This window comes from Ricinus communis, chromosome 2, assembly GCF_019578655.1.
Source record: "Ricinus communis isolate WT05 ecotype wild-type chromosome 2, ASM1957865v1, whole genome shotgun sequence".
NCBI lineage: Eukaryota > Viridiplantae > Streptophyta > Magnoliopsida > Malpighiales > Euphorbiaceae > Ricinus > Ricinus communis.
In genome coordinates this window covers 349334-375667 of record NC_063257.1, presented here as the reverse complement: position 1 = coordinate 375667, position 26334 = coordinate 349334, and the positions used below count along the sequence as shown (strand labels likewise).

Below are 26334 nucleotides of genomic sequence, written 5' to 3'. Positions count from 1 at the left end.
ATATGCAGCAATTAAATTATCTCAAACTTGTAATATTATTTTTAAAATTATGTTAGATCAATATTATAAAATGAAAAACCGAAACCTTAAATACCTTTTTAACTGGGATAATTTTTTTGTTTTTTTTAATATTTTAAAATATAAAAAATTATAAAATAATAAAATGCTAAGAACATTGAAAATCTAGAAGAAAAAAACCCTTATATTTATTCTTAATCTTATATTTTAATTATAGAAAAATTCATCATATGAGATCAATAATAAAAGGTTCTATCTTTCATTCACCAAATATTAAAGCTGGAATCCAAAATCATTAATTATTTGAGTTAAATATTACGTGGAGAATGTTAGCACTAAAAAACACAGTACAGGAAAAGAGAATCAAATAAGACCTTTGGTTATACCCTGAAGAAGAATTTAAGATGTGGAATGTGCAATGAGAAGACCCGGTCAAGCAGAGAGTAGCCAAATATGGAACCATAAACCTAAGCCTGATTGGCTTTTTTTTATTATCGTGGATTAAAATATGACAAGGTCTTGGTGCAGTTGAGAACAAAATAATAGAATTAACCGCTTTCGATGTCTTCCAAGTTCCAACCCACCCCACCCCGCATAAAAGGAATGACAAAATACCTCCATTCACACAAATCCAAGATTAAGGCATCAACGAAAAGGGTTATGCAAATAGCTACATGAATATTATTAAAATCCGATTAAAACCAGCAATTTGTTTGATTGGAACTAGTTAATATGTAAGAACTTGTACATTTATTTAAACTATGTTACTTCCTTATGCATAAAAAAAAAAGAAAGAAAAGAGAAAACCACTCGGTATACATAGGAGAGTTGCGGATTATGTAGATAAGAATTTTAAAAAAAAAAACTATGTTACTTGAAGAAGAAAGTAAAATATTAGTTTCGGGTATGATAATTGGCAAGTGGGGATGATGGGGCATGAATAAGCCGGCTTCTGTTGATTTTGTAACATTCTCTGTCTTAGCTTTTAAGAATTACACCTGCCGGCTTAAATTTGCATTGTTTAGTTCTCTGCTGTAAAAGAATTGTTTCTTCTTGCAAAAGAACATCAAGTATATGACAAGATCATGGCGTATATTAGACTAAAAAACGCGACACCTTTGTCCCTGTTCTTTTTCTATTTCATATTAGAAAAAAGTTTGAATGCATAGTTAATGTCTCCCATATTTACCTACAAAGTTTGGCTTAATGTATTGGATTTAGGAATTTGATTTTCTTCCAACTATGGCTGCTGCTCCTTCTGGAGAGAGGTCGCTTCAGGAAACACCCACATGGGCTTTAGCCTTAGTTTGTGCAGTTTTTGTGGTCATATCGGTTCTAATAGAGCATGTAATTCATTCATTAGGGAAGGTGAGTTACCTCGAGGAAATTGAAGTCATGCTCATCACTTTTGATTATTTTATTTGTTACCCACTGAGAATGACTATTTTCTTTGTATAATATGATAGCTGTTTCAAAAACGACGTAATAAGGCAATGAGCGAAGCTTTGGAGAAGATCAAAGCTGGTCAGTGTCTTTGTTCTTTCCTTGTAATTGTTACTTGGCAATTATATGTAACGTTAATGTTACTTTTTTCAGAGCTAATGCTGTTAGGCTTCATATCTCTACTGCTCACTGTGGGTACAAAATATATTGCAAAAATATGTATCCCTGCCAAATATGGAGACGACATGCTCCCCTGCAAGTCTGGCTACGAAGAGAGCTACAGTGACAAAGGTGGCGGTAGCAGTGGAGCCGATGGTGGTGATAACGGCAATGGAGATGGAGACGATCGACGGAGAAAGTTGCTTTCATTTGCTGGAGATGTAATATGGCGCAGAGGTTTGGCAGCTGCTGCTGGTGGTGACGATTATTGCGCCAAAAAGGTAATTAAGCAGGACATCTTTTAAATTTATCAACTCAGTTATATACATTTGTCTCATCCCCATTTTTACATCTTGTCCAATTTTTCAGGGGAAAATACCATTGATCTCGCAAACAGGAGTGCACCAATTGCATATATTTATATTTGTTCTCGCTGTTTTTCATGTTCTTTACAGCGTCCTTACTATAGCATTGGCACAGGCAAAAGTAAGTTTCATTACCTTGGTTTTAACTCTCCAGAATCGATTCTAAGAGTTGCTTGAATCTTGTCGATCAGATGAAGAAATGGAAGACTTGGGAATCAGAAACCTCATCCTTGGAGTACCAGTTCACTAATGGTATTGGAGCCAAAACAAAAACTTTATGCATATGCTGTTTCTCTTTGACCAAAACCCCACTTTTTAGGCCTTTCTTGTAAACTTTCCAGATCCTTCAAGATTCAGATTGGCCCATCAGACTTCTTTTGTGAAGCGTCACTCTGGCATTTCTACAGCACCTGGAATCAGATGGATTGTGAGTTGATAATGATACTCGTTTTGTCTATCTCTCCAAGATAAACATGTAAAACTATACCATTAACTTGGATTTTAGATGCTAAAAGAGGCCGAGTCACATTCATGATTCAACTAGGGTTGTGATGGTCCAGTCCAGTCAGTTTACATGTATATATTTATTTGGCAGGTTGCGTTCTTTAGACAGTTCTTTGGTTCTGTGACGAAGGTGGATTATTTAACTATGCGTAATGGGTTTATTAATGTAAGTCGGTTTAATGTTTATGCCTTTCTTATTTGTTTGTTCGTTGTTTTCTTAAAGCGACTAGCTAACCCATCACTATTACTGCAGGCTCATTTTGCTCCAAATAGTAAATTCGACTTCCACAAATACATTAAAAGATGCATGGAAGATGACTTCAAGGTGGTTGTGGGTATCAGGTCTCTCCCATTTTCCCCTTCAAAAATCCTCAATTACTGCAATGATTTTATGCAGCTTGAGTGCTCACCTTTTATTCTGATTTTCACAGCATCCCACTATGGGTTTTCGCCATCGCCTTTCTGCTGCTAAATGTCTACAGTAAATCCCTCGCTCCTTCGCTTTTATCTCAACCGTACAAAAGAACAATTCAAGAAAGAAAATCATCTAGCATATTAATATCCACATTTTGACTTGATCTTGCAGAATGGTACACGCTGACCTGGTTGACAATTGTGCCACTGATTGTAAGACATATGCGCAAAAATCCATCTGATAGATCTTATTATAGTTAAATAACTGACATGGAACTTAAGTTGTCCCTCAATTTTTGAAATGTCTTGGTGCAGATACTGCTTATGGTGGGCACTAAACTAGAATTAGTTATAATAGAAATGGCTGAACAAATCCAAGAAAGAAGTACAGTGGTCAGAGGAGCTCCTGTAGTTGAACCTAACAATAAGTATTTCTGGTTTAATCGGCCCCAATGGATTCTCTTATTAATCCATTATACGTTGTTCCAGGTGAACATTAATACGGGCGCATTATTTGATCTATCATTATACTAAGTAGCATAAACTAATGTTTATTTGATCATTAACTGAAACAGAACGCATTTCAAATGGCATTTTTCTTGTGGACATGGGTAAGTAATTGCGATCATTTTATGCTATGGATATTTCTTGTACAGTTTTGTTGAATAATGGAAGTGTAACCTATAAAATATGCAGTATGAATTTGGATTGAAATCTTGCTTCCACGAAAACCTGGCAGCCATTCTGGCGAGGGTATTTCTTGGAGTGGCCCTTCAATTCGTATGTAGCTATATAACCTTCCCTCTCTATTGCTTAGTCACACAAGTGAGTACTTATAATTCCAACTTAATGATTTTTGCCATATTTTTGGTTCGAGAAATTGTCCTAACTCCTGCACAATCGTTTAAAGATGGGGTCGCACATGAAGAAAGCAATTTTTGAAGAACAAACAACAAAAGCACTTAGAAAATGGCAGAAAGCAGCGAAAGAGAGAAAAAAATCAAGAAAAGCAGGTGGAGGAGGTGGCAGTTCTCCAGGGTTTATGAGTGTTGAAAGTACTACACCAAGCCAAGGTGCGTCACCTATACATTTGCTTCATGGCCACAAGTACCGTTCTAGTCAAACAGACATTGAAAGTGTCCTTAATTCTCCGAGATCTTACCTGTCTGATACTGACTTATCGGAGCTTTCTGAGACTGAAGGATCAAGTCGACATAGATATGAATCGAGATTGCAAGATGTTCCTGTTAAAACTGAAGAACCACATAGTACTGATTTCTCCTTCGCCAAGACTTGAAAAATATATATGCACACACAGCTCGTGACTTGGCCAAGATTTCATTTCTTCAGCTGTACTTTTGTTTTGTGTAATTATATAATTGATAGATCTGATGGGGAAGGAGTAATTCAAATTTTTGTGGAACAAAGATATAATAATTTATCACCCGAATTCATTGATTTGTAAATTCACTGCTGATGTATAGTAATGAAAAGGCATGTTGCAAGTGAAGATTCTTGTTAATAAAAACAATTGGATAGGGTTTTCTTTTAAAGATATATGACAAAGTCAACAACTCTCTATAAACAGTGGCAAAATGGCGAATCAGTTGGAATCTAATTATGGGCTCAGTGGGTAATTGCTAATAAACTCAAGAAATTAAGATTTGGGGAATCACAAACCCATAGATGCTGGTTGGATGTGGAGGCAACTAGTGAATCTTACAAGTAAAATCAGAGATGTCTGTGTGTAAATATTCTAGGTAATGGAAATGTCATGATCCTTGGGTGGATGGAAGGATCTTCAGTGATTGACAAGTTCCATCATTGAATATTCAGGAAATGTGCCAAAGTTACCGATGCATGCAGAAAGAAATAGGCGGCGATGGTCTGATCTTTGTAAGGGTTATATAATGTCTGGCTGAGCCTATTATTAATAGCAGTTACACTATTCAGGACAATTACACTGATGAGATTAAGTGGAAGTTATCCAGTACTAAACAGTTTTGTGTTACTTCAGCTTCGAACAAATTCAGAAGGGAAAAGAGCCAATGATAGCTGAAGTAAACTTGTCTGGAGTACTCAGAGCATACCAAGGCGCAATTTTATAATGTGGCTGCCAATTTACAAGAGTTTTGAGTATTAAATATAAACTCTGCAGATAGTATATCACTAGTAATGATGAGTGCATGCTCTGGCAAAATTCCACTCAGAAAATTTTCCATCCATCCTTCGTTTCTCCTTTATCTAAGATAATCTGGAATACTAGACCTGCTCTGGTTCGGCATAGAGAAGTCAGCTGGTTTAGTAGGAAATACTGTGGCAGAAACCTGAGAAATAAGTGAAAGAAAGTGACCTTCTATGCCTAGTGTTTATTGTTTGTGGATGGAAAGGAATGATGCCATCCATCTTCAAGGGCCAAGCTAGTAATGCTGAGAATGTAAGAAGTGTAATTTTTTTATTTAGATTTTGAGTGGCTGTAACAACAATTAAACCAATCTGCAACTGTTTTAACAGTCTGACAGTGAGGTTCAATTGCTAGTGAATAATGAACAATGATAAGAAAATAAAAGAAACAAGTGTCAAGCAAACTACACTGCGAAGATAAGGTCTTGACAAAAAGAAGAAAATGTGAAAAGCAGCTACAAAATTAATTAATTTATTTCTGAAAAGGACACTTTAATTCTTTAAAGTCGCATAGTTTAATGGTCTGCTTCATAGTGCAGCTGTCCTTTCTACTTTCAATTCCACTGATGATTTTATTTTTTTTAAAAAAAAAAAAAAAAAAAACAAAGGTTGATTTAGATGTATTTATGTAGACATAAACTCAATTAGCTACTAATCAGAAAGATATATTATTTTCTTAGTTGTAAATCCCCTCAATCATCCACATACATTTTTAACAAAATTATTTTAAGATAAACAATTAGTGTATGCACATGAGATCAAAGAGAAAATTAGCATATGTTATTGATCATTGATTGGTAAGATTATTAAAGCTCCAGATAAAAAAAAAAATAATTTGGAGGAGACAAATAGATGAATATTATAAACAAGATGTTCCCACTAGAATATAAAATTATTTAGATGACTTATCAAGAAAGCATTTTGCAATTGGGACAAGAATATAAGTGCATGTTGAAGAATGAATAGTTTAATGGGTAAGCACTCAAATTGCATTCTTCTAACTATACCAATCACTTAGGAAGAAGCTTCCCCTCTTACCAAATTATTAGGCACCTTTCAGGATTTTTAAGCTTTATTACCCAATTATGACCTTTGTATCCTAATTTTAAAAAAGAAAAAGATATTGCCTTTATAGATCGAATGAAATTTTATTAGAATAAATAAAAATCTTAATCCGGATTATCTTTTTCGATAAATTTTTGGTACTTTTGTCCCATTTTAGTGCACTTTCCAATTATATCTATTTAAGTTGCAAATTTGGCATGCATTTAAGAAAATAAAGATTTTTTTTTTTTTAAAAAAAATAAAACTCTTCAAATTTAAAGCTCACCCCGTTCATAAATTAAATATTGAATTTGACGCTACATTTATTTATATTCACATTTTATTATGAAATTATAATTAGGTAATACTCTCGATATTCTATTTCAATAGTTTATCTACTCTAAAATGCAGTCTACTTTTTATTTTAATTATTAGCTTAATAGGTAATCATATAAAGTAGTCTTTATTAATTGATATAAATAATATAACATTGTTTTTTTTTTAACAATAATGATGAATATCAATAACTTGATTTACATCAGCTAGCAAAATTACTTTGAGAAGCTATCATTAACTTGTTGAATTTTAGCTCTATTTCTATGACGACAACAATGTTATTCCCTCTCAATTTCTAAACTACAAATAGAAAGGTTTGCTATAATGAAATTTTCCAATTATGTTGTACTAATTTGACATAAAATTTAGGTGGGCCATTACTTGATCTTGTCCATTCATACAAAAAGATCACATTAATTTTACACCCAAACACAGTAGTAACCCACTATTCACTAAAATGATGAAATTTAACTATTTTGTGACAAATCTTAATAAATGACATTGACAACATAACTAATTATCATTAATTAGGAATCTACTCGAGAAGGTGAAACCTGAGTATGCTTTTGCAAATTTGGGTTTTTATGGGCCCGATAATGTAATTAGAGAAAAAGAAAAGTTTGCACTTAGCATGCCGGCAAAAACAGTGTTTATTAAAAAACGGAACGGTTATAATACTCAAAGTATAGTCATTAACAAGTCCTTTTTTTATTCTCCGCTTCTTCTCCTCAAGTCTCTTCGATCAATGAATCAAAATATTTACCCGGAAACTCAAAATGCAGTCCTTGGGCAGTCTTAAAATTGCATTTTAGCATCTGGGTGGAAATTGAGCTCGCTCTTTAGTGACTAAATTTCAAAATACAAGAATGCGCCAAGTTTTATTTTTATCATTTTTTTTTTTTCTGAATTATGCATTCAGTGTTATTTTTAAATGAAAAAACGGTGGGTTTAGAGTGTAGATGGTGTTGATTTTTATTATTGTTATTCTTTCGTTATGGCTAGGCGTCATGGATGGCAACTCCCTGTTCACACTTTTCAGGTACTGTATTGATTTTTTTTTTCTTTTGGTTTCTGCATCTGTTACCGTTCTTTTTATGGTTGAAAATCGGGTTTTATTGGGATACTTGAGTTATAATTATAAGGGTTTCTTATCTAGCTAGGTTAGTGATATCTGAAGCCACTGCATATTTATTGTGTGTTTTTTTTTTTTTTTTTAATTATGGATATGCCTGGATTTGCTTTACTTTTGAATTTAATTTGGTGACTTCTTCTGCAGTGCTTGGCACTGTTCCATTGTGATTTTTATATTATGGCATTTGTAGATGGGATATGCTGCAATTCTCTTTTCTGTTTCTGACAGATTATTCTAGCCCAAGATAGAAAGGAAAAGGACTTGTATTGTAGAATGCTTTGTAAATGATGAAATTTTTTATTCTAGCAGATACTATTTGACTTCTTGTTTACAATTGCTTGATTTCTGTGACAAATGATCACATGAAACCCTAATTGCTCAATGTCGCTGGGGTTGCTTTACTGCATTTCACATCATTGTCCTTAAAACCTAAGAAAAGAAAGTCATTTTGCATAAGGAAGTCCTATTTAAGTTTCTTGGTGAGAGATGGAATGAGTTGCCAAGGCATAGTGTAGTTCATAGATATGATAGAAACTTAAGCATGGAGACAATGAAAAGATGATAGTCCAAACTCATTATCCTCTGACAATTTCTATGCCTCTGTTTTATGTTTTTGGTCAATTTCTAAATAGATGTGATGATCTCCTGCCCTTTTATTGTCTCAGTGATAAGCGATACTAATATTCTTTTTCTGTTTTGTTATGGTGCATAGATCGTGGCTATAACAGTTTTCTTCTTGCTATCTGTTGCATATTATGCCTTCTTTGCACCCTTTCTTGGGAAGGATATTTATGAATATGTGGCTGTTGGTGTTTATTCTGTTCTGGTGAGCACAGCAACGATTTTTTTTTCCTGATTTCTTCAATAATGAATCTGCAGTTTCTTCCTAGCTTGTTTCCCTTGTCAATATGTTCATGTTCGTATTTCTCTTTTCCTGGTTAATATCCAGGCTCTTGCCGTGTTCATTCTTTATGTACGATGCACTGCTATTGATCCTGCTGATCCTGGAATTCTGCTCGAGGCTGATGAGACAGCAGGCCATAAATCACAAAACGGCACAGATCTGCCTGGTTAGTGTCCTTGGAATATAGTTCTCTTTCTTAATAATTATTGACACATAGATGTAGGCTGGAATCCGTCATTTTCTGTGTAATCTGCTGTTGATTAGGATGGCCATAACACCTTAGCATGTGCCCTGATCCTTCAGAGAGAAGAAAAATGGATCATTAAAAGTTGTCTAAAATGAATGATTACGATTTCGTCATCAGGATCTCCACTAATATATGTCTGTCCTATCTATTGTTTTGCCACATGATGGACATATGTGAATACATTAGCACTTGCTCGCCATTCTGAATGAAATGAGTTTGGAACTTATTCTTAATATTGAAGAATTTTAATGGTGGATAGAAGTTTCTGCGTATTGTATGCTCTTTTTAATATCTTACAAAAGCCTCATGATTTCGACTAGGAAATGCATCTTTCATTGAAGAACCTAGCAAGATAAGGTTAAAGGATGGAGGAAGATCACATAAACACGGTTCAAGTTTGTGTTCAACAGTTGGGGTTTTCTTTTGTGGGTTTCTTGTAAAACATGACTGCCGTGGAGATGAAGATATTCTTCCGGAACAATCTGGGGAGGAGGCTTTATTCTGCACATTGTGCAATGCAGAGGTACGAGCATTGTTGTGAAAAAATTTATTTCAGAAACCCCTGATCCTTTCTTCACAAATGGCATGTGCACATGAAGGAGAAACAAGTGATAAGGAACAAATAGAGGAAGCAAGGATAAAAAAGTGTAAAGAGGGTTAGAAATTTAATCTAAATTTAAGACACTTAAGTCCTGGTTAAGTTAGTAGTCCATTGTTTAAGGAGAAGGTCCATATATAGTGTTTTGAGCAAGCTTTGTTGATAGAACTTTTGAGGGGTTGAAATTCATGTGTGCACACAAGTACTTTTGTTTTATTCCATAAAGGAAGAAAGAAGAGTAACAGTTCTTTTGGAGTCTATGTCCTCTCCACCTTCCCCTTCTCTTTTCTTAGCAAGCTTTCTTATTGTAGGATGGTACTGACTTTGTTTTTTACCTAGGTGCGTAAGTTCAGCAAACATTGCAGAAGTTGTGACAAGTGTGTGGATGGATTTGATCATCATTGTCGGGTAAGATATAAATGTGCATCCTGGCTGGTTTTTACCTAGTTAATAGTTGACAATTTCATGGGAAATTTGCCTATAAGTTCATGCTGCTCAATTTGATAGTCTATAGCTGGTGTTAGTGCCATGTTTCCCAAAGAGGATGTCAATAGTCTTTTCCACTTACCATCACCTTTTGTTTTTAGCATTATTGATTTGATGAGATTTTTCCTTCGGATGGTGCAGTGGTTGAACAATTGTGTGGGAAGGAAGAATTATATCACCTTTGTGTCCCTTATGGCAACTAGCCTTGTTTGGGTAAAATTTGAGATAAATTCCATGCAGACTTTCCTTTCTTTCTTCCATGATCATTTTCTTTTTTTATCAGTTAGATTCCCAAACTCATTAAATACATTTCTTACATCTACTTCTCTTTACATCTGCTATCAGCTTGTTGTCGAATTTGGAGTTGGTGTTGCTGTCCTGGTTCGATGTTTTGTAGATAGAAAGGGCATGGACCATCAAATAACCGAGAAGCTTGGTATTGGATTCTCCCGTCCCCCCTTTGCTACTGTGGTGGTAATATTCCCAACCTTGTGCCCTTCTGTATACATTTTGGTTATTCAATTGAGAAACTTTGAATCAAATAGATCGGGGCACTATAGATTATGATACACTGGCCTGGATGTGACAAGAGTGATCAACACCTTAGATGTCAACCATCATTCGGGAGAAATGATGGGGCTAGGGATACTTAATATGGTGTAACATTGAAAAACGAATGTAATCTGAAAACAAGCTAACTGCTGTAGAAATCAGTGGAAATTTCAGAAAAGAAAAAAGAAACCAGGATATGAGGTGCTTTTTGGATTTTGCTGATGGAATTTAAACAGGTCTGGCACCTGTGATTTTGTGTGAGATCATATTATCCAAGATTAACAATATGATGTCTGCAGGCAGTCTGCACAGCTGTTTCTTTTCTTGCCACTGTTCCATTGGGAGAGCTATTCTTTTTCCACATGATTCTGATTCGAAAGGTGTACATTTATTCTCTTTTTCTCTCTCACTCATGTCTCTGTGCCTTTATTATTTGTTTTCTTAATTAATAACCAAACTATGGCACTTATGGTTTATGGTTGCAGGGTATCACGACATATGAGTATGTTGTTGCCATGAGAACTCAAAGTGAACCACCTGGACCATCTATGGATGGAGGAGGAGATCAACAAAGTTTGCCATCTTCACCAACCAGTTCAGCTGTGACTGCTTTGAGTGGCAGAAGCTCTATTGGAATGAGCTTGCAATATAAAGGTGCTTGGTGTACTCCTCCAAGAATTTTCATGGACCACCAGGTACAGTTGCCATTGTTTTAACTGAAAAGTTGAAGACATTTGTATTTGGGACAATAGTTTACTTGGACTTGAGCAAGTCAACATTCTATGTCATGCATCTTTGGTCTCATTCATTTTCAATTACAGCAAATTGAGGTTACAATTTGATTACTTCCGGATCTTGAATAAACAGGATGAAATTGTTCCACATTTGGAGCCAGGACGCCTACCGTCGACTGTTGATCCAGATGCAGTACAAGAAGGTGACAAAGTCAAAAAACTACCACGGCATCCCGTTCGAATCAGTGCATGGAAACTGGCCAAATTGGATTCCAATGAGGCGATTAAGGCGGCAGCTAAGGCTAGAGCATCATCATCAGTGCTACGTCCCATAAGTTCAAGACATCATCCATATGACACTGATCATTTATCGAGCAGTAATGTTAGTGGAAGGAGCAGTCCAGTGAGCACCGATCAAGGGTTTCATAACAGGAATGCTAGAACAGGAACAACAAGAGTATCTCCTTCCAGGAGCAATTCGTATGCTCCCAGCAATACGAGTCATACCAGCAGGGATGATGTTGAAGCATGCCAGCAGAGTCTTAGTAACTTCAGCAGTGCTAACGTCTCTAACCTCACCAGTTCTCCGCTGCAGCAGCAAACTTCAAGCAGGGACCATTTCAACCCCATATATCAAGCATCGGCAAATCAATCTCCAAGGAGAAGCGAAGCAAATGCAAGCGCACTACGCGAAAATGCGGCTCAAATTTCTATGAGAAGAAACCTTGGTGCAATGGAGAATTTAAGAAGTTCAGTTTATTGGGATCCTGAAGCAGGACGCTTTGTCTCCTCTACTTCTAGGGGTATTGGCTCTTCTGCTCAGGTTCCCAGAGCTGAGCTTTTGTACACAGAGCAAAATATATTCTTTGGCGGTCCACTTGTAAATGAGCCGCCAGGCAGAGGGACAAGAAATGGAAGTTCAATGGCTCCTGAGGTGGATAGAGGATCAACATCAATTCATTATCAGCAGGGGAGATCACAGAGAGGTGGCCAACTTCCTGTGTTTGTTCCAAGTGATTCTCAGCAAAACCAATTTTCATCTAGATTCCCTTAAAAGCACGGAAATGATTAACATGAAGGATTAGTAATGTGTTAGAATCGGGATATCTTCATATGAGTTTTCATGTTTCCCTGTGCAGTATTTTGATATCTTTTTTAGTTTTTACACTTCTTCCCCCTCTTTATTTAATTTTTTTCTTTTCTTTTTTTTTAACTTTGGGAATTCTACCCAGCTTTTGGATGTCTCATATCTGTGCTATTTTTACTGACCCCTATAAAGAGATTCTCACAGATTAATTCAAGCTTATGTCTATTTAGCAATCAGACTATTCCGCCATTTTTGTTTAGTTAGCGAACTCTGCCCGCTGCATCTCCACTACTAGATCATATGAATAACAGAAATTAATATTTTCTTAGATAATCACAAAAAACAAAAAAGTTAATCGCCGTTGCCGGGGATCGAACCCGGGTCACCCGCGTGACAGGCGGGAATACTCACCACTATACTACAACGACTGTTGTTGACATTTGTTAAAAAGAAATATTCAATATTTGTACTTCTCCAACCAGAATTAATGATTCCGTTCCATCAGATAATCAAAGAGGGAGGCTGTTGTTGGAGGTGCAGGAAAACAATGTCGTTCAAATGGTGTTTGTCAAAACGCCAAGTCCTGCAATTGCGAAAATACTGGTGGTGGAAGTCTGAGCTTAGGAATCGCTTTTTGTTCAAATTGATCTTAATCAATGTCATTTATACGTGATTTCATCCATCTGTTAAAGCTAAGCTTTGATTTTATTCTTTCCAAAAGAAAAGAAAAGGAAAAGGTTTCAAATGGCATTAATGGATATAAATTGAAGGACATTTATTGGCAGGTCGGGTACTTGTTTGCTATTGTTTAATTAATAGATAGAAATATCTGTAATCCAGAAGAAAAAGAAAATTAATTATTTTCCTTTATCGAATATATGATCCTTTATTATTGAGTATTATCATATATATAATATAAGGCCATTAAAAAATAATAATAACAAAAAAAATAGGATACCAGTCACCAAAAAAATTGGCCAACCTTTAATAACCGTCACTTGTTTTTCTAGGTGTATTTCTGGTTCAATACCGTTATTGAATGGGAAAAGACAAAGAAAGAAGGGAGAAAGAAAGCACGCATTGATGCAGAATTGCCAAAGAATCTCTGTCAAACATCATTACTTTCGCTGCATTATTCATCACCTTCATTGCTTTGCCAAAGCTGTATAGGATCAAGAAAATATTTAGAATTAGATCATTGAGTTTTTATATGCACATTGTTTGTTGGTGAACAAGCTTATATAATCATATAGAAAAGAAAATAAAAATAAAGGGCGGTTTCAGAAATGGCAGGTGGAGAAACCCCAGGTGCAAGGGAGCTTGACCAGACACCCACATGGGCTGTCGCTGCAGTTTGTGCTATCATCGTTTTACTCTCTATCATTTTAGAGAAGTTTCTTCATTGGACTGGAGAGGTTCACTTTTTATTCTCTTATCGCTTTTCAACTTTTAACCTTGACTGTTTCCTTTTTCCTGTCAAGAATATGATTTGTGGGCTCTTGTTGGTTCAATTTATGGCCTCGGTTTGATGCAATCCAGGAATCAAAATCTTCCTTTCTTTTTCTTCACTTTTTTTTAAAATTTTTTTTTTGATAGGACTCCTTATATTGCCATGCAGCAGATTTTGTATTGGTTTTGTAAGTTGGGTATAGAAATGGCATTTCAAGTTCTGTTACTTGTCCTATTTCTTATATTACATGATAAGTTGGCATGTTAAGATTTGACAATCCAAGTCTTTTTTTAAATTATATTTCAATATATTCTATGACGTTGTGTATGATCTACGTAGAATTTGGCGGAAGTCATCAATTTATTTTTGCTATCATCATATATTGGTTAGATACATCTGATAAATACAAGAGGAGTCTGCTTCATTTTTTTCCCATTTGTGCCTTAGCTTCATCTTTTACCTTAATGTCAAGGCCCATACAAGCACTTCTGTTTTTCTTTTTCCTCTTTTGCTATAATTGATCTCCATTCCTTCTGCTTCATTTTTTTCTCAGTGGTTTCAAGAAAGACACAAGAGAGCTCTCTATGAAGCTCTTGAGAAAGTGAAAGGAGGTAAAGTTTCATATTGTGCTTTTTCTATCCTTTCTGTTTCACTCCTACTTATTGTGGTTTTCTATGTGGCCTTATGTGAATTCCAATTCATCAGTTTTTTTTTTTTTTTTTGCAGAGCTTATGGTGTTAGGATTCATATCTCTGCTTCTGACATTCAGTCAGAACTTCATTGCCCGAATTTGTATTCGCGAAAAGTTTGCGAATACAATGTTACCTTGCCCCCAAAAGGGTAAGCATCATGAACCTGATTCTGACCCTTTCAAGGAAGAGGACCATCATCGCAGGCTTCTATTGTATGATCGCAGATTTTTAGCAGCTGATAGCTCTGGTGCAGGATGCAAAGCGGTAAGTTTAGAGCTAGGTATTCTATTTTATATCTTTTCTCATGGTGAATTAACTAGGGTTATACACATACCGAGCCTGTAAATAGGCTGTATGGAATTGAAAAGGGATGTTGATGCATTCTGCACTAGAAATCATGGGTGATGAAGTTTGATGGTATTGTAATAAACTCAAAGATTATAAAATTGTCATAACAATTTGGCAACATCTGCCGCTCAAATAAACTGAGGCAATACTAGGAAATTGCAATTTTATTTAGTTTCTTCACGGTGAAACAGCCATAGTACGTTCTATATAATTTGATGGCTTATACTATTACTGCCATCCCATGGAACCAAGGCTTAATTGGTGAAATAACTGTGCTGAGTGAAGCGATCTGGGAGCAAACTCTGTATATTTCATTCACTCTTCTGCAAAGTGGAAAGATATATTTGCTTCCTTTTATATGATATAAAAGTTCTCAAAAATATAAAATAGCTCATTTGATGACTTGACTTGTACCTTTCCCCCTCTCCCATTATTTGTGGTTGCTACTTTGCTATTATAGGGGCACGTGCCGCTGATATCTGTGAATGGACTGCATCAGTTGCACATCTTCATATTCTTTTTAGCAGTTTTCCATGTAATCTATAGTGCCATAACAATGATGCTTGGAAGATTAAAGGTGAAGTGTGCACTTCTGATTTTCTATCATAATTTTGTTTTAGATCTTTAAGCTTTGCCATTTGGACTATATAATTTCTCAATTACGATTCTTTTCTGTGAAGATTCGTGGTTGGAAGGAGTGGGAACGTGAAAGCTCCAAGGATCATGATGCCCTGAATGGTATGTTAATGTTGGTAAACTCCTGCACTGAGAGTTGCAATGCATATCCATTATTTAGTGCGATTAAAGTTAATTCATTTTAGTACTGAATTGTGAATCTGGTAATTGTACAGATCCAACAAGATTCAGGCTCACTCACGAGACATCGTTTGTAAGGGACCACACTAGTTTCTGGACAAAAATGCCAGCCCTTCATTACGTTGTAAGAATTTATTTATTTTTCTCATTTTCAATTATGTTATTGTATAGAAATTTTGGTGGTAAACCAATGTGTTAATACACAATTCCACTTTTTCTTTTTCTTGTTTCAACTTTCTGGAAGACATACAGACACTTGAATCAGAATTCCAGATACATTAACAAATTCTGTTACATTGAAACATCACAAACAACTGGGAGAAAGAAAAAGAACTAATTTGTTGCCGGATGATTGAAATAAGCATGCAAGTCATTTTGCTGAAAATTTTGTTTTTGATAACTTAATTAGCTGAACTCCAAAGAAATTCTAATGCAGGTTCGTATTCATAATGTTATCTCTTTCTAGTTGATACAGTGATTGTATTTTTCATCTTTGCAGGTATGCTTCTTTCGACAATTCTTCAGATCCGTTACAAAAGCTGACTACTTGGCCATGCGACATGGATTCATTTCTGTGAGTTTTCATTAGTATAAAGATCTCAACATCATCCTGAGTGAATTGTTATGGTTCCTAAATTAACTGATTTATTCTTAAAGGTTCATTTAGCACCTGGAAGCAAGTTTGACTTTCAGAAATACATTAAAAGATCATTAGAAGATGATTTCAAGGTAGTCGTTGGAATCAGGTAAAATACAAAGTCTCTGGCTTTAGAACTTGTGATTATTATAGATTGAAACCGTGTTGGAATTATTATTTTTGTGCATGACCTTGCAGTCCACTACTCTGGGCCTCTGTGGTGGTTTTCCTGCTTTTTAATGTTCATGGTTAGTCCTTTTAAGTTTCTTTTAAGCAATTCTGTTAGTTTTTAATGTCTGGTTTGATCATAAGATGATGTTACTTGGTTGCCTTTTCAGGATGGCAGGCTATATACTGGGTTTCTGTACTTCCAATATTCGTAAGAAATTTGCCACAGAAGACTAATTCTGTAATGTTGCTTACAATTTTACAAGATGAAAGATTAATCTTTTACTTATTGAAGGTAATCTTAGCCGTTGGAACAAAGCTCCAAGCAATTATAACACAAATGGCGGTTGAAATTCAAGAAAGACATGCTGTAGTCCAAGGAATACCACTAGTTCAAGTCTCTGACAAACATTTTTGGTTTAGTTGGCCTCAGCTAGTCCTTTTCCTCATCCACTTTGTCCTCTTTCAGGTATGTATTACGTATGGTTAAATATTTGGCCATGTCTACTGGAAGCAACTCTATGTTTTTTTCTTTTTTTCTTAAAGAATTTTATACAAGTATTCTTTGAGGCCCGGCCTTGTATCCTTGTGATATATGATTTCTGGGATGTTCTGATAAGCTGTTTGTATGTCTCTCCAGAATGCATTCGAGCTTACATACTTCTTCTGGATATGGGTAATGCTCGATCTTTCTTTCCCCATCTTGTTCAAATCTTTTTCTTTTTCGCCTTTAAGATAGTCTCGAATGTATTATCATGCTTCTTTCTCCTTGCTGCAGTATGAATTTGGGTTGAAATCATGTTTTCACGAGGATATAAATCTTATATACTTGAGAGTTGCTCTCGGGTAAGCCATGTTTCTGAGCAAGCCATATTCCATCTTGATTTATATAAAAATCATTTTTGGGCGCACATTAAAGATCTCTGAAATCAGAATTGCTAATGGAAAATTGTGGAAGCTAGAATAAAATTATGAATCTAGAATTTCTGTTAACGGACAATGACATGTTGAAAGTTCTAAATCGACAGGGTAGGAGCACAAATTCTCTGCAGCTACATCACACTTCCACTCTACGCCCTTGTTACTCAGGTATGGTCTGCTTCTTCACATATTCTTTTCCAGATATCGTGTCAGAAAATTATTAATGGTGTTGGAAATTTTAGATGGGATCAACCATGAAGAGGTCAATCTTTGACGAGCAAACTTCCAAGGCATTAAGACAGTGGCATAAAAATGCTGTAAAAAAGAAGCACGAGGGGAAGCCTGATCACATGCCGACCAAGACACTGGGTGGAAGCCCTAGCAGCTCTCCTGCGCAGTCACCGTCACATATGCATTCTCACCCAAGGGATCATGAATTGACTGATGTTGAAGCAGACGGAGCAGACCCTCACCAGACAGCAAACATCATGGCTATTGTGGATCTGGATGGAGATCAAGAAAAAGGAAGTCACCCATATGGTCAACAACATGATCTACTAAGTTGATAATGTTTTAGGGCTTATTAACCAGTGACCGAAGGTGACAGAGATTATGCTGCTGCTGTTTTAGCTGTAGAAGTAGATTTATTTTTCTTAAAAAAAAATTTTACAGCCCTTTAACTTCAAGAAAGGGAAATTAGCTGGTTCAAAAAATAGTTTCCCTTCAGAGTTGATGCAACGGAAGATCACCACCATCCCTCTATTGCCTGATCTTCTTTTTGGCAAAGCCTTTGACTGTAATTATCGACTACTGACTTAAACTTCTTGATAACATTAAAGGATATGAATATATGTGGTTTAATCCTTCATGGGCACATTTTTAAGTTTCCCATTTTTCTTTCTTAAATACTGAAGCGAAAGAGTATAAAGGTTTGTCTTATCATAGGCAACAAGGCATATACCAAAGCACAAGAAGCTCTAGGGACAAAATTGTAATTTGGGAGACAGTGGAAAGAGATAACGTGTGTGCGTGTGTGTTTGTGGAAGTGTCTTACAACCGTATATGAATTTGGATTCCAACGGCCATGGCTCTGGCGAGTAGTTTAGAGAGAGGGGCAATTAATCATCTTCGAATTATATCAAAACAATCACAAGAACCCCCAAAACAAGTTGTTGTTTCAACACCCACTTCAAGAAGATGCGCGGTTTTGACATCTTCATTGTCTTTAAGTCTCATTTCTTTCCCTCAATTAGCAGAAGGTAGAGAGAGACGCAACAAGAAGAACATCCCTCTTGAAGACTATCTCACTTCCCGTTAGTTACCCTTCTTCTTTCTTTAATCTGTCACTTATTGTATTTCATACATTATTTTAAATGCTATTTGATAAGAATCCGGGATATTCTCTCTTCACTGCACAATCTCACATCCTTGAATGTCAACTTTTTCTCTCCAAGGTAGAGGATAATCTGTCTGTCAATTTCCTTTTCTCTTTTCTTTATGCAAATGCTTGTTGCTCATGGAGTTTCAAACTGAGACTAATTTCAGTTGAAACAATCTAAACGTGATACTTGATATCTACACTGAAAATTAAGGTTCACAAAAACCTGAGTCACATAAAACTGCAGGGACTATGAAGTCCTGACGGTTGATTTGAAATTAACGTTTCTTTTTTTGCTTTGTCTCTGTTAAAAACACAGCTGATGGGTTGAAATATTATGATGTTGTTGAGGGAAAGGGTCCGATAGCTGAGAAAGGATCAACAGTTCAGGTCGATTGCAATCCAAACTGAACTTAAAATTCCTCTCTCAATCATTTTTGTTTCATTGCCTTTCTTCATTGCAGGTGCATTTTGACTGCATGTATAGGGGCATAACAGCAGTGTCAAGTAGAGAATCTAAGCTTTTGGCTGGAAATCGCATAATCGCACAGGTCATTATATCACTCCCTCATAAAAAATGTACTGCGTTACTGTGTGCATGAAATGGCCCAGATAATAAGGATCACATCATCTGATTACATATAGAATGCTGATGCTCATTTTATGGTGCCGTAAATTAGCCGTATGAGTTCAAAGTTGGAGCACCTCCAGGCAAAGAACGAAAGCGAGACTTCGTAGACAACCCAAATGGCCTATTTTCTGCACAGGCTGCCCCAAAACCCCCAGCTGCTATGTATACGATAACACAAGGGATGAAATTGGGAGGAAAGGTGACAGTAACATCATTATCCTTTTGAAATTATTATGTGCTCAACTAACAGGTGGCTTTTCTTTGAGCTTTTCACTTTCTCTAATCTTGTAATTCTTTTCGTCTAACCTTATGGCTTTTCTTTTCTTCTCTTCTCTTTACAGAGGATTGTAATCGTTCCTCCTGAGGCTGGCTATGGGAAAAAGGGAATGAATGAAATTCCAGTAAAACCCTATTCCTCAATCACCTGCTAATATAGATGGCAAAACTTACTTGCTGATAATTCAGAAACAATATATGGCACTCGATACAAACTGATCAAAATTATTTCATGTGCAATGCAGCCAGGGGCTACATTTCAGCTGGACATTGAACTTTTACAAGTAACGTCACCTGAAGTAAAATGAGGTCAAATTTTGGTTTGGTTGCAAGGAGAAGCCCATGACAGAACAAACTCGATTTGAGAATTCAATCCTACTATTTCATTACTATTCAACTTGTAATTATTATTATGGACCCAACTACTAAAAGTTAAAATCTGAGTTATAAAATAGCCATTCCTAAATTTCTGACTCGGACCTTCAAAATTATAATCTCAAATCTTTTTATCATCAAAACATCTTTGTTTATTGCCCTACTGTTATCACAAGAGCTCTTCTAGTTGTAGTTGGCTCTACTTATTACTGGAACTACTCCAAATTCAACTTGGATGCTAACTGAGTTCGAACAGGTCTGCTCACTTATACCCTCCTTAATGAGTACTCATATTTGAATCCACAAGGGACAAGATCTTCATTAAGCAAGTAGTTAGCTCAAGACCATAACTTCCACTCTCCCCAAGTTAGGTTTTCAAATTTCCAATTTATCTTAGTCACGTGCAAACTTTGTCTCGCAAAATACAACCATAAAAAATTGCAGTAAGCTCGTCAAATATAATTTGGGTAACAAACAAAATTTGATCCTAAAGCTCAGATTTTCTACCCATTTAATTTTAGATCTCATCAATGTACTCCAGAATATCTTCAACCTCCTGCCTCAAGGCTACAACTTTTTGCTGCTGTGAAGCAACTCTGTTCTCAATTTCACGGCCCCCAAGCTTCTTTTCATAGCAATCCACAATTGCTGTGTGTTTTGCAATCAATCTCTCTTGCAATTCTTTCTCCTTTGCCACCAGCTCTTCCACCTGTGTAAACAACCATTATATTCCCTTGACAGAAAGATTGATTCACAAGATAAAATAGCAGAGAACAATAGTAGCATAAGATCAGCTCTTACGTGCCCTGAGCATATAGCATCTATAGTTCCTTCAAAGTAATAACAATTTAAGCTAATTTAATCTGACTATGATACTGGGACAATGTCCACAAATCATGGCTAAACCATTCAAATTATGCAAATGTAAACAAGAAATGAACCTTGGGCAATATATGTGCAGCAGTGGGAGAAGATTGCAAGAATGCTAGTAAGGGCCTCAACTCTTTTGAATACTCTTTCAACAATCCATCAGCTGTCTTCCGAGCAATTTTACAAGCTTGGATATCGCCGATCCTAGAAAGATCACGTAGTGATGCTTCTAGCTTCTCATGTGTTGCTAGGCATTGATTTATAATTCTTTCAACCTGCTGAACTGTTGCTCGCACCTAGAATTACAAAGAGTTTACCATATACTGAGTTTCCATGAAAAACAGAGAGTTTATACTTTATGGAGTTCAAAAATTGGAATGCATAAAATGAAGAAACCCTACTTACATCATCCCACTGCAGTTTTGCCAAATAAGAAGGAGAAGACTTGGAGATTGACAAGTCAACATGCACATATACAATACAAGCAACAAAAAGGAAGAAAAATCCAATAACCAACATAAATGGCTCCCTCAGCATAGAAAGTTTGTTGAACCTGTAATACACCTGCAATATAATAGTAACAAAATAAAGACAGGGTAATTTCTCAATATTCATATGCAATCTCTAGCAAAAACTGCCATGCAAATTGCATAATCAAACTAAAGAAACAAAGTAATAGCGAGTTTTTTCATTTAAGTTTGTTCAACTAACAGCATCTCAGTGCTTCTATACAGTTTACTCAAATTGCAAAGCAACAAAAAAAGTACCTGAAAATACTGATTATGCTCTGGTACGACCTTAGTCTTTTCCAGCACAACTACTAGCCTGCCGACAACATCTAAGTGGGAAGTTTTGCTCTGCAATTATCCATAGATACAATTAAGTAAAGTCGAAAACCTATAGATTTTCAAAGTATAGAAGAGAAGTATATAAAATTAAAAATATCTAGAAACAATCTAAGTTTAAGAATCCAGGAGGAAAGGAAGATGAGATGAATTCATAGGCTTGTAATACCTCTTCTCTCTGCTTTACAGGAAATGGAGTGGAAACGGATAAATACTCGGACCCCTCTGGCAAAACAACCTGCAACCAAAATACTGAATGAAGACTACAAGAAAAGCAGACATACATACACATTTATACAAAACCTGAAACCAGAATATTGCTATGTTATGAACCTTCACGGTGAGATCATCAATGACCAACTCATTCATAGGAGAAGCAAATGATATATTCAAGAAACGTTTCCCGTCCAAGTCGAACAAAAAGTCCGGAAGAGGCAAACTGTATCCAACTGTAAAAGTCGTTCCCCAACCTCCAAACATCGGATATCTAGGTTCAATAACTAGCTCCGTCTGCAATTAAAGAGGTAACTCAATCAGAAGCAGTAATTCAATTTAACCTGCATAAATTAAAATATTACCTTTTTAGAATCCAAAAATAGATGAGAGGTTGATATATTCCCAATTTCATCCCTATAATAAATGGAATGAGCTCTTGGTGGTAATTTTGCAACAAAGTGTCTTATGGCTGATGCTCCACGAATGTTGGGTCTGGCCTGGTAATCAAGCCTGCAAAATTTAAAAAACAAGTAAGAATCAAACTTTTAAATACAACCAACAAAACAGAAACAAGTGAACAACACAATAACTGACCTGGAAAATTCACCCTTGCTTTTAGCTCCTTGGTGGACAATATTGTAATATTCAGTGACTTGCACATTGCCCCAGTGGGAAATTTCGATCTCTCGCACTAACTCCTGAGCAACAGCGAATGGCTGATTGGTTTCAAAATGCACTACTACGGGTGAGTATGAGAAAGGAGGAAGGTTTTCATAAGGACCATATTTGATCTCTGAGCCATGAAGCTTAGTGTTCTCAATTTTTGTATATGATTCTATCCTAGCATCAGGCAATTTAACATTGAGTGACTGAAACTTTACTGCATAAGGAGAGAGATAGTATGCACTTTCCTGGAACAATACCAGCTGAATATCAGCCTGAGTGATTTTCTCGGGAAATGGTTGCAAGGTATGGGTAAATACTGACAAGACATCCAAAGTCAATGTATCCCCTTCACCAAGTGCCTTAGGTAATGATACAGAATAAACATTCAATGCAGGAGGCATTCCTTTAGGATTGGCAACATCGATAGGGAGACTACCACCAGAAATTTTAGTTTTTCCTTTCCCTTCATTCACTGTTGCCGTCAAATAAGCCAACTTTTTTGCCTGAATCTCAGGAAAGACCAGCAAAAACTCTGAAACTGCACCCGAACCAGCATTCTCCACCTGAAAAGAATGAGATTTAATCACGCACCTAATTAAGTATGCTTTTTAGTTGACAGAGTTCACATTTATAAACAAAATAAACGAATGTAACCACTCAAATAAATTTAAAAAAAAAATCCTAAAGTAACTTGAGCTTTGCAGAGAGGAGATCACTTAAGCACCTTTAAAGTTGAAGCGATGCGTACAATTTGTGAAGTCAAATCAATCTGCAAGATAAAAATCAAGAGACAACAATAAGAAAACAAGACCATGAAACAACAATAAACCTTTACAAATAAAAACTCAAACTAATGAAACACTGTCTCTTTAATCTTTTCACTATTTAACTTGACCTAACCTAAGACAATAATACAAACTCTTTGGCCAATCTTTTCACTATTTAACTTGACCTAACCTAAGACAATAATACAAACTCTTTGGCCAATTGGCGCATTCTTCATCAATCACTTCATCTTTCATCATCAATAAATCACATGAAAATTGGACATCAAATGAGATCTCCATAAACTCGAAGCGTCTTAGCAAGAGAGAAACACTTACACGTCGATCGACCTTGGATATGAGCAGATCGGAGAGTACAGGCGTTGAGAGTATCCCAATTGTTAGTATCAATAAATTAAACCTCAGCCAAAACCCCATATTGTTCTTCGCTATGGGATTCGATCTCTCTTGCTCCGTCGTTTATCAGTCACTTGCTGTTTTGTCTTCGATACTCATTGGGCATGATTCATTTGGGTTCGGCCGGCCCAGCCCACAGTTGAGAATTCTTATTTTTTTTATTAATAAACTATCAGACGTGGCGTTAAGGGATTTGCTAAAGGAGGTCAAGTCACGTGACTTGTTAGCCGCAGCTCGAAGATAACATAGAGAAGCAGGTGCCGCGGCCTTCACAACAAACCCTGGTCTGCTCTGTTGTGTGTGCCATAGTAATTTGGTAGGATTTTGGTACAGCAGCTTCAGCATTGGGCATTTTACGAAACAGAATGGAGACATCTATGAGATATGGAGGAGACTCTAAAGCCCTAAAAATCCATGCTAAGCAAAAATTCCCTCCCGATTCTCAAACTCAGTTGCAGGTCTATTTCCACTTCTCTTCATATTTTGCTCCGCTTCCTCTTTAATTTACACATTGCAGCTGTAACATCTAATTAAACTTTGGTTAAATGTTAAAATTGCTTGAATCCTTGTAAAATCCTGTAATTTATTTTCTTTTGATTTGGTTAGGTTCATGGAGTGCTAGATACAAGAATTGGTGCGCCGAGTTATGTTAGTGCAATGATAAGACGCTTTTATCCAGATGTAGGTTTTTCTTTTTTTCCCTGATTTTTTGACAGAAAACTCAGTATACGAAGCTCAGTTCTTTTAAAAGTGTATAGTTGTTATCACTTGTAGTTGTCGGCTAGCCTTGGAGTGGGAGTGCAGTATGATAAACAAGAGAAGCTCACGTATAGACTTCGCGGAAAAAAGGCCTTTCCTGTGACTAGTGATGGTTTATTAACCTTCAATGTCAAGGGATGGTGCACAATTGACAAAGAATTTAAAGAGGTTCGAGTTCTCCATTTTAGTCTAGTTAGTGGCTATGCTTAGGTCTTTACCTCCAATTATCTTTTAAGTTTGGTGAATCACATACTATTGTTACAACATCACTTTCTGCATTAGTATTAAATCTTTAACTACTACATTACTCTATCTGTATTTTTAAATTAAATTATTTTATTATAGCCATTGAAATAAAATTTTGTAGTCTTATCTATATCTGTTGCTTCCTTGTGGGACTAATGTCCTCTCATATGTTGCCAGAGGAAGTCAGAAGGAGCTGCAGAATTTTCTTGGAGCAAATTTAATTTTCAGAGAGACCAAGATGTTAGGTTCAAAGTTGGATATAAAGTGACTGAGAAGGTGCCTTTTCTTATGGACAACACATCTTGTTATACTTTAATTCTTAATGGTCTTATGATGCCTGCTTATTTATTTGCGCTTTTGTTCAGGGAGAGATAGAGCAGCAGGGAAGAGGAAAAGGAAAAGCAAGAAAGGACAACCTTTTAATGGTCAATTTGGTTTTTCCTCAGCCCTGTTGTCCAGGTTGCCTTTTTCTTATGTCGCTGTGTTTTTTGTTAATCCTTTTTCTCTCTTTCAGGTGCCTTATATGCAAATTAGGGAAAATAATTGGACCCTCAATGCTGACTTGAAGGGGAGATGGAATGTAAGATTCGATTTGTGAGTAGAGTTGGCATGTTCTTCTGGAGGTGAGATGTGTAACTGCATAATTTCTGTTTATTTTATTTCTAATTGATATTGAGAAAACTATTAGTAGAGCAATTAGCTACTATTTTAAAGATCTGTAGGACTGTTTAGACTCAGCTCTCAACTTGTGATCCATTGTAGAGGGCTGAATTGTCACTCCCATATTAGCCTTGACCATAAAGTAAGACCCGTGCATGAAAAGTTTGCACTTATATATACTGATGATTGGAGTAGCCTGACAAGCTTGGTCTGGCATGGATAGGATTTTAAAACATCTGCAGAGCACATATAAAAGTTGGAAATCATAGTTGACGGTTGTGTGATGCCCTTGATGTAATTATGAAAGCCCAAGCTTACTGTCCAGTTTTTTTGTACAATTATAAAAGAAAAACAAATTTGAAAGGTCTCCCCAGGAACCATGAAAGTTCAAGAAGAAATAACTGTCTTTCCCAGAAATGTGAAACTAAGGTCTCATTGATGTGTTCTTACTACCTCTAATTAATGAAGAATTTTACTGTTATAAACATCTTTTTATCTGTTCACTTTAGCTATGTGTAACTGTGGCTGACTCTTTGTTTCATGTTGATATATGACAATATACATAACTATATGATATTTTCGGCCTGTTGTTTTACCGACCATAATTTCTTGTTGCTTGCAGGCTTGACAAGAGAGATATGCAATGAGCTAGTGTATATCAACCTATCAAAAAGTTGATTGTTCATTATTTTGACAGCAAATGCTCATAGTTGTATTGCATAGGAACTATGATACGCCTTTCAATGGTATAAGCCTCATGATCTTGCTTTAAATAATGAACATTGAATTCACATTTTTAGAGAAGGTAAAAGATTGAAAGCTTTTGCAAAATTCCATTCATTTTGCCCAACTGTACGCATATAGAAATGCCAAATTGTACAGCCATACTGCATGTGAGAGAATGGCCATATCAATGAATGCAGACAGAAATACCAATTCATAATGAGGAGTTGAGCCGAGTGGTCTAGAATGCTTTGACAGGATATCGAATG

General features: G+C 36.0%; 6 protein-coding genes and 1 non-coding gene across 8 annotated transcripts; 5 read left to right on the top strand and 2 right to left on the bottom strand.

The window, feature by feature from the left end:
- The first annotated feature begins 441 nt into the window (after positions 1-441).
- LOC8273644 (MLO protein homolog 1) lies at positions 442-4413 on the top strand. Its single transcript, XM_015717956.3, has 14 exons — positions 442-1386; positions 1485-1542; positions 1615-1901; positions 1990-2106; positions 2177-2237; positions 2327-2412; positions 2581-2655; positions 2743-2831; positions 2921-2970; positions 3076-3116; positions 3219-3392; positions 3479-3514; positions 3600-3728; positions 3814-4413. Exons 1-14 carry the CDS (start codon positions 1261-1263, stop codon positions 4198-4200), a joined length of 1716 nt encoding a protein of 571 aa, XP_015573442.2. The 5' UTR covers positions 442-1260; the 3' UTR covers positions 4201-4413.
- A 2712-nt stretch (positions 4414-7125) lies between these two features.
- Positions 7126-12421, top strand: LOC8273645 (protein S-acyltransferase 21). The gene is made up of 10 exons (XM_002510663.4): positions 7126-7506; positions 8312-8425; positions 8549-8669; positions 9071-9273; positions 9688-9756; positions 9976-10047; positions 10180-10308; positions 10686-10766; positions 10872-11081; positions 11254-12421. The coding sequence occupies exons 1-10, from the start codon at positions 7462-7464 to the stop codon at positions 12172-12174; spliced, it is 1965 nt and encodes a 654-aa protein (XP_002510709.2). The 5' UTR covers positions 7126-7461; the 3' UTR covers positions 12175-12421.
- Positions 12422-12563: 142 nt separating this feature from the next.
- TRNAD-GUC lies at positions 12564-12635 on the bottom strand. Its single transcript has one exon. It is a non-coding gene; the product is annotated as a tRNA-Asp (tRNA).
- Positions 12636-12744: 109 nt separating this feature from the next.
- Positions 12745-18122, top strand: LOC8269995 (MLO-like protein 9). The gene is made up of 15 exons (XM_048370689.1): positions 12745-13622; positions 14211-14268; positions 14384-14613; positions 15158-15274; positions 15378-15435; positions 15549-15637; positions 16013-16087; positions 16171-16259; positions 16349-16398; positions 16489-16529; positions 16614-16787; positions 16959-16994; positions 17097-17164; positions 17347-17407; positions 17482-18122. The coding sequence occupies exons 1-15, from the start codon at positions 13494-13496 to the stop codon at positions 17803-17805; spliced, it is 1599 nt and encodes a 532-aa protein (XP_048226646.1). The 5' UTR covers positions 12745-13493; the 3' UTR covers positions 17806-18122.
- Positions 18123-18170: 48 nt separating this feature from the next.
- LOC8273647 (peptidyl-prolyl cis-trans isomerase FKBP18, chloroplastic) lies at positions 18171-19990 on the top strand. 2 transcript variants are annotated; one of them, XR_007214709.1, is made up of 6 exons: positions 18171-18552; positions 18937-19007; positions 19082-19168; positions 19298-19498; positions 19590-19649; positions 19770-19990. XR_007214709.1 is itself a non-coding variant. In XM_002510665.4 (6 exons), exons 1-6 carry the CDS (start codon positions 18324-18326, stop codon positions 19830-19832), a joined length of 660 nt encoding a protein of 219 aa, XP_002510711.1. In that variant the 5' UTR covers positions 18171-18323; the 3' UTR covers positions 19833-19990. The 2 variants fall into 2 exon arrangements, 1 of the variants encoding a protein (XP_002510711.1); XM_002510665.4 differs by having other exon boundaries at positions 19298-19447.
- A 260-nt stretch (positions 19991-20250) lies between these two features.
- On the bottom strand, positions 20251-23812 carry LOC8273648 (dolichyl-diphosphooligosaccharide--protein glycosyltransferase subunit 1A). Its single transcript, XM_002510666.4, has 10 exons — positions 23600-23812; positions 23221-23265; positions 22425-23059; positions 22193-22340; positions 21948-22124; positions 21784-21852; positions 21537-21626; positions 21175-21333; positions 20841-21065; positions 20251-20608 (listed from the first exon to the last, which is right to left on the bottom strand). The coding sequence occupies exons 1-10, from the start codon at positions 23696-23698 to the stop codon at positions 20417-20419; spliced, it is 1839 nt and encodes a 612-aa protein (XP_002510712.1). The 5' UTR covers positions 23699-23812; the 3' UTR covers positions 20251-20416.
- Positions 23813-23910: 98 nt separating this feature from the next.
- LOC8273649 (outer envelope pore protein 21B, chloroplastic) lies at positions 23911-26173 on the top strand. The gene is made up of 7 exons (XM_015718491.3): positions 23911-24135; positions 24284-24358; positions 24452-24604; positions 24860-24958; positions 25048-25107; positions 25197-25305; positions 25965-26173. The coding sequence occupies exons 1-6, from the start codon at positions 24043-24045 to the stop codon at positions 25278-25280; spliced, it is 564 nt and encodes a 187-aa protein (XP_015573977.1). The 5' UTR covers positions 23911-24042; the 3' UTR covers positions 25281-25305; positions 25965-26173.
- Positions 26174-26334: the final 161 nt, after the last annotated feature.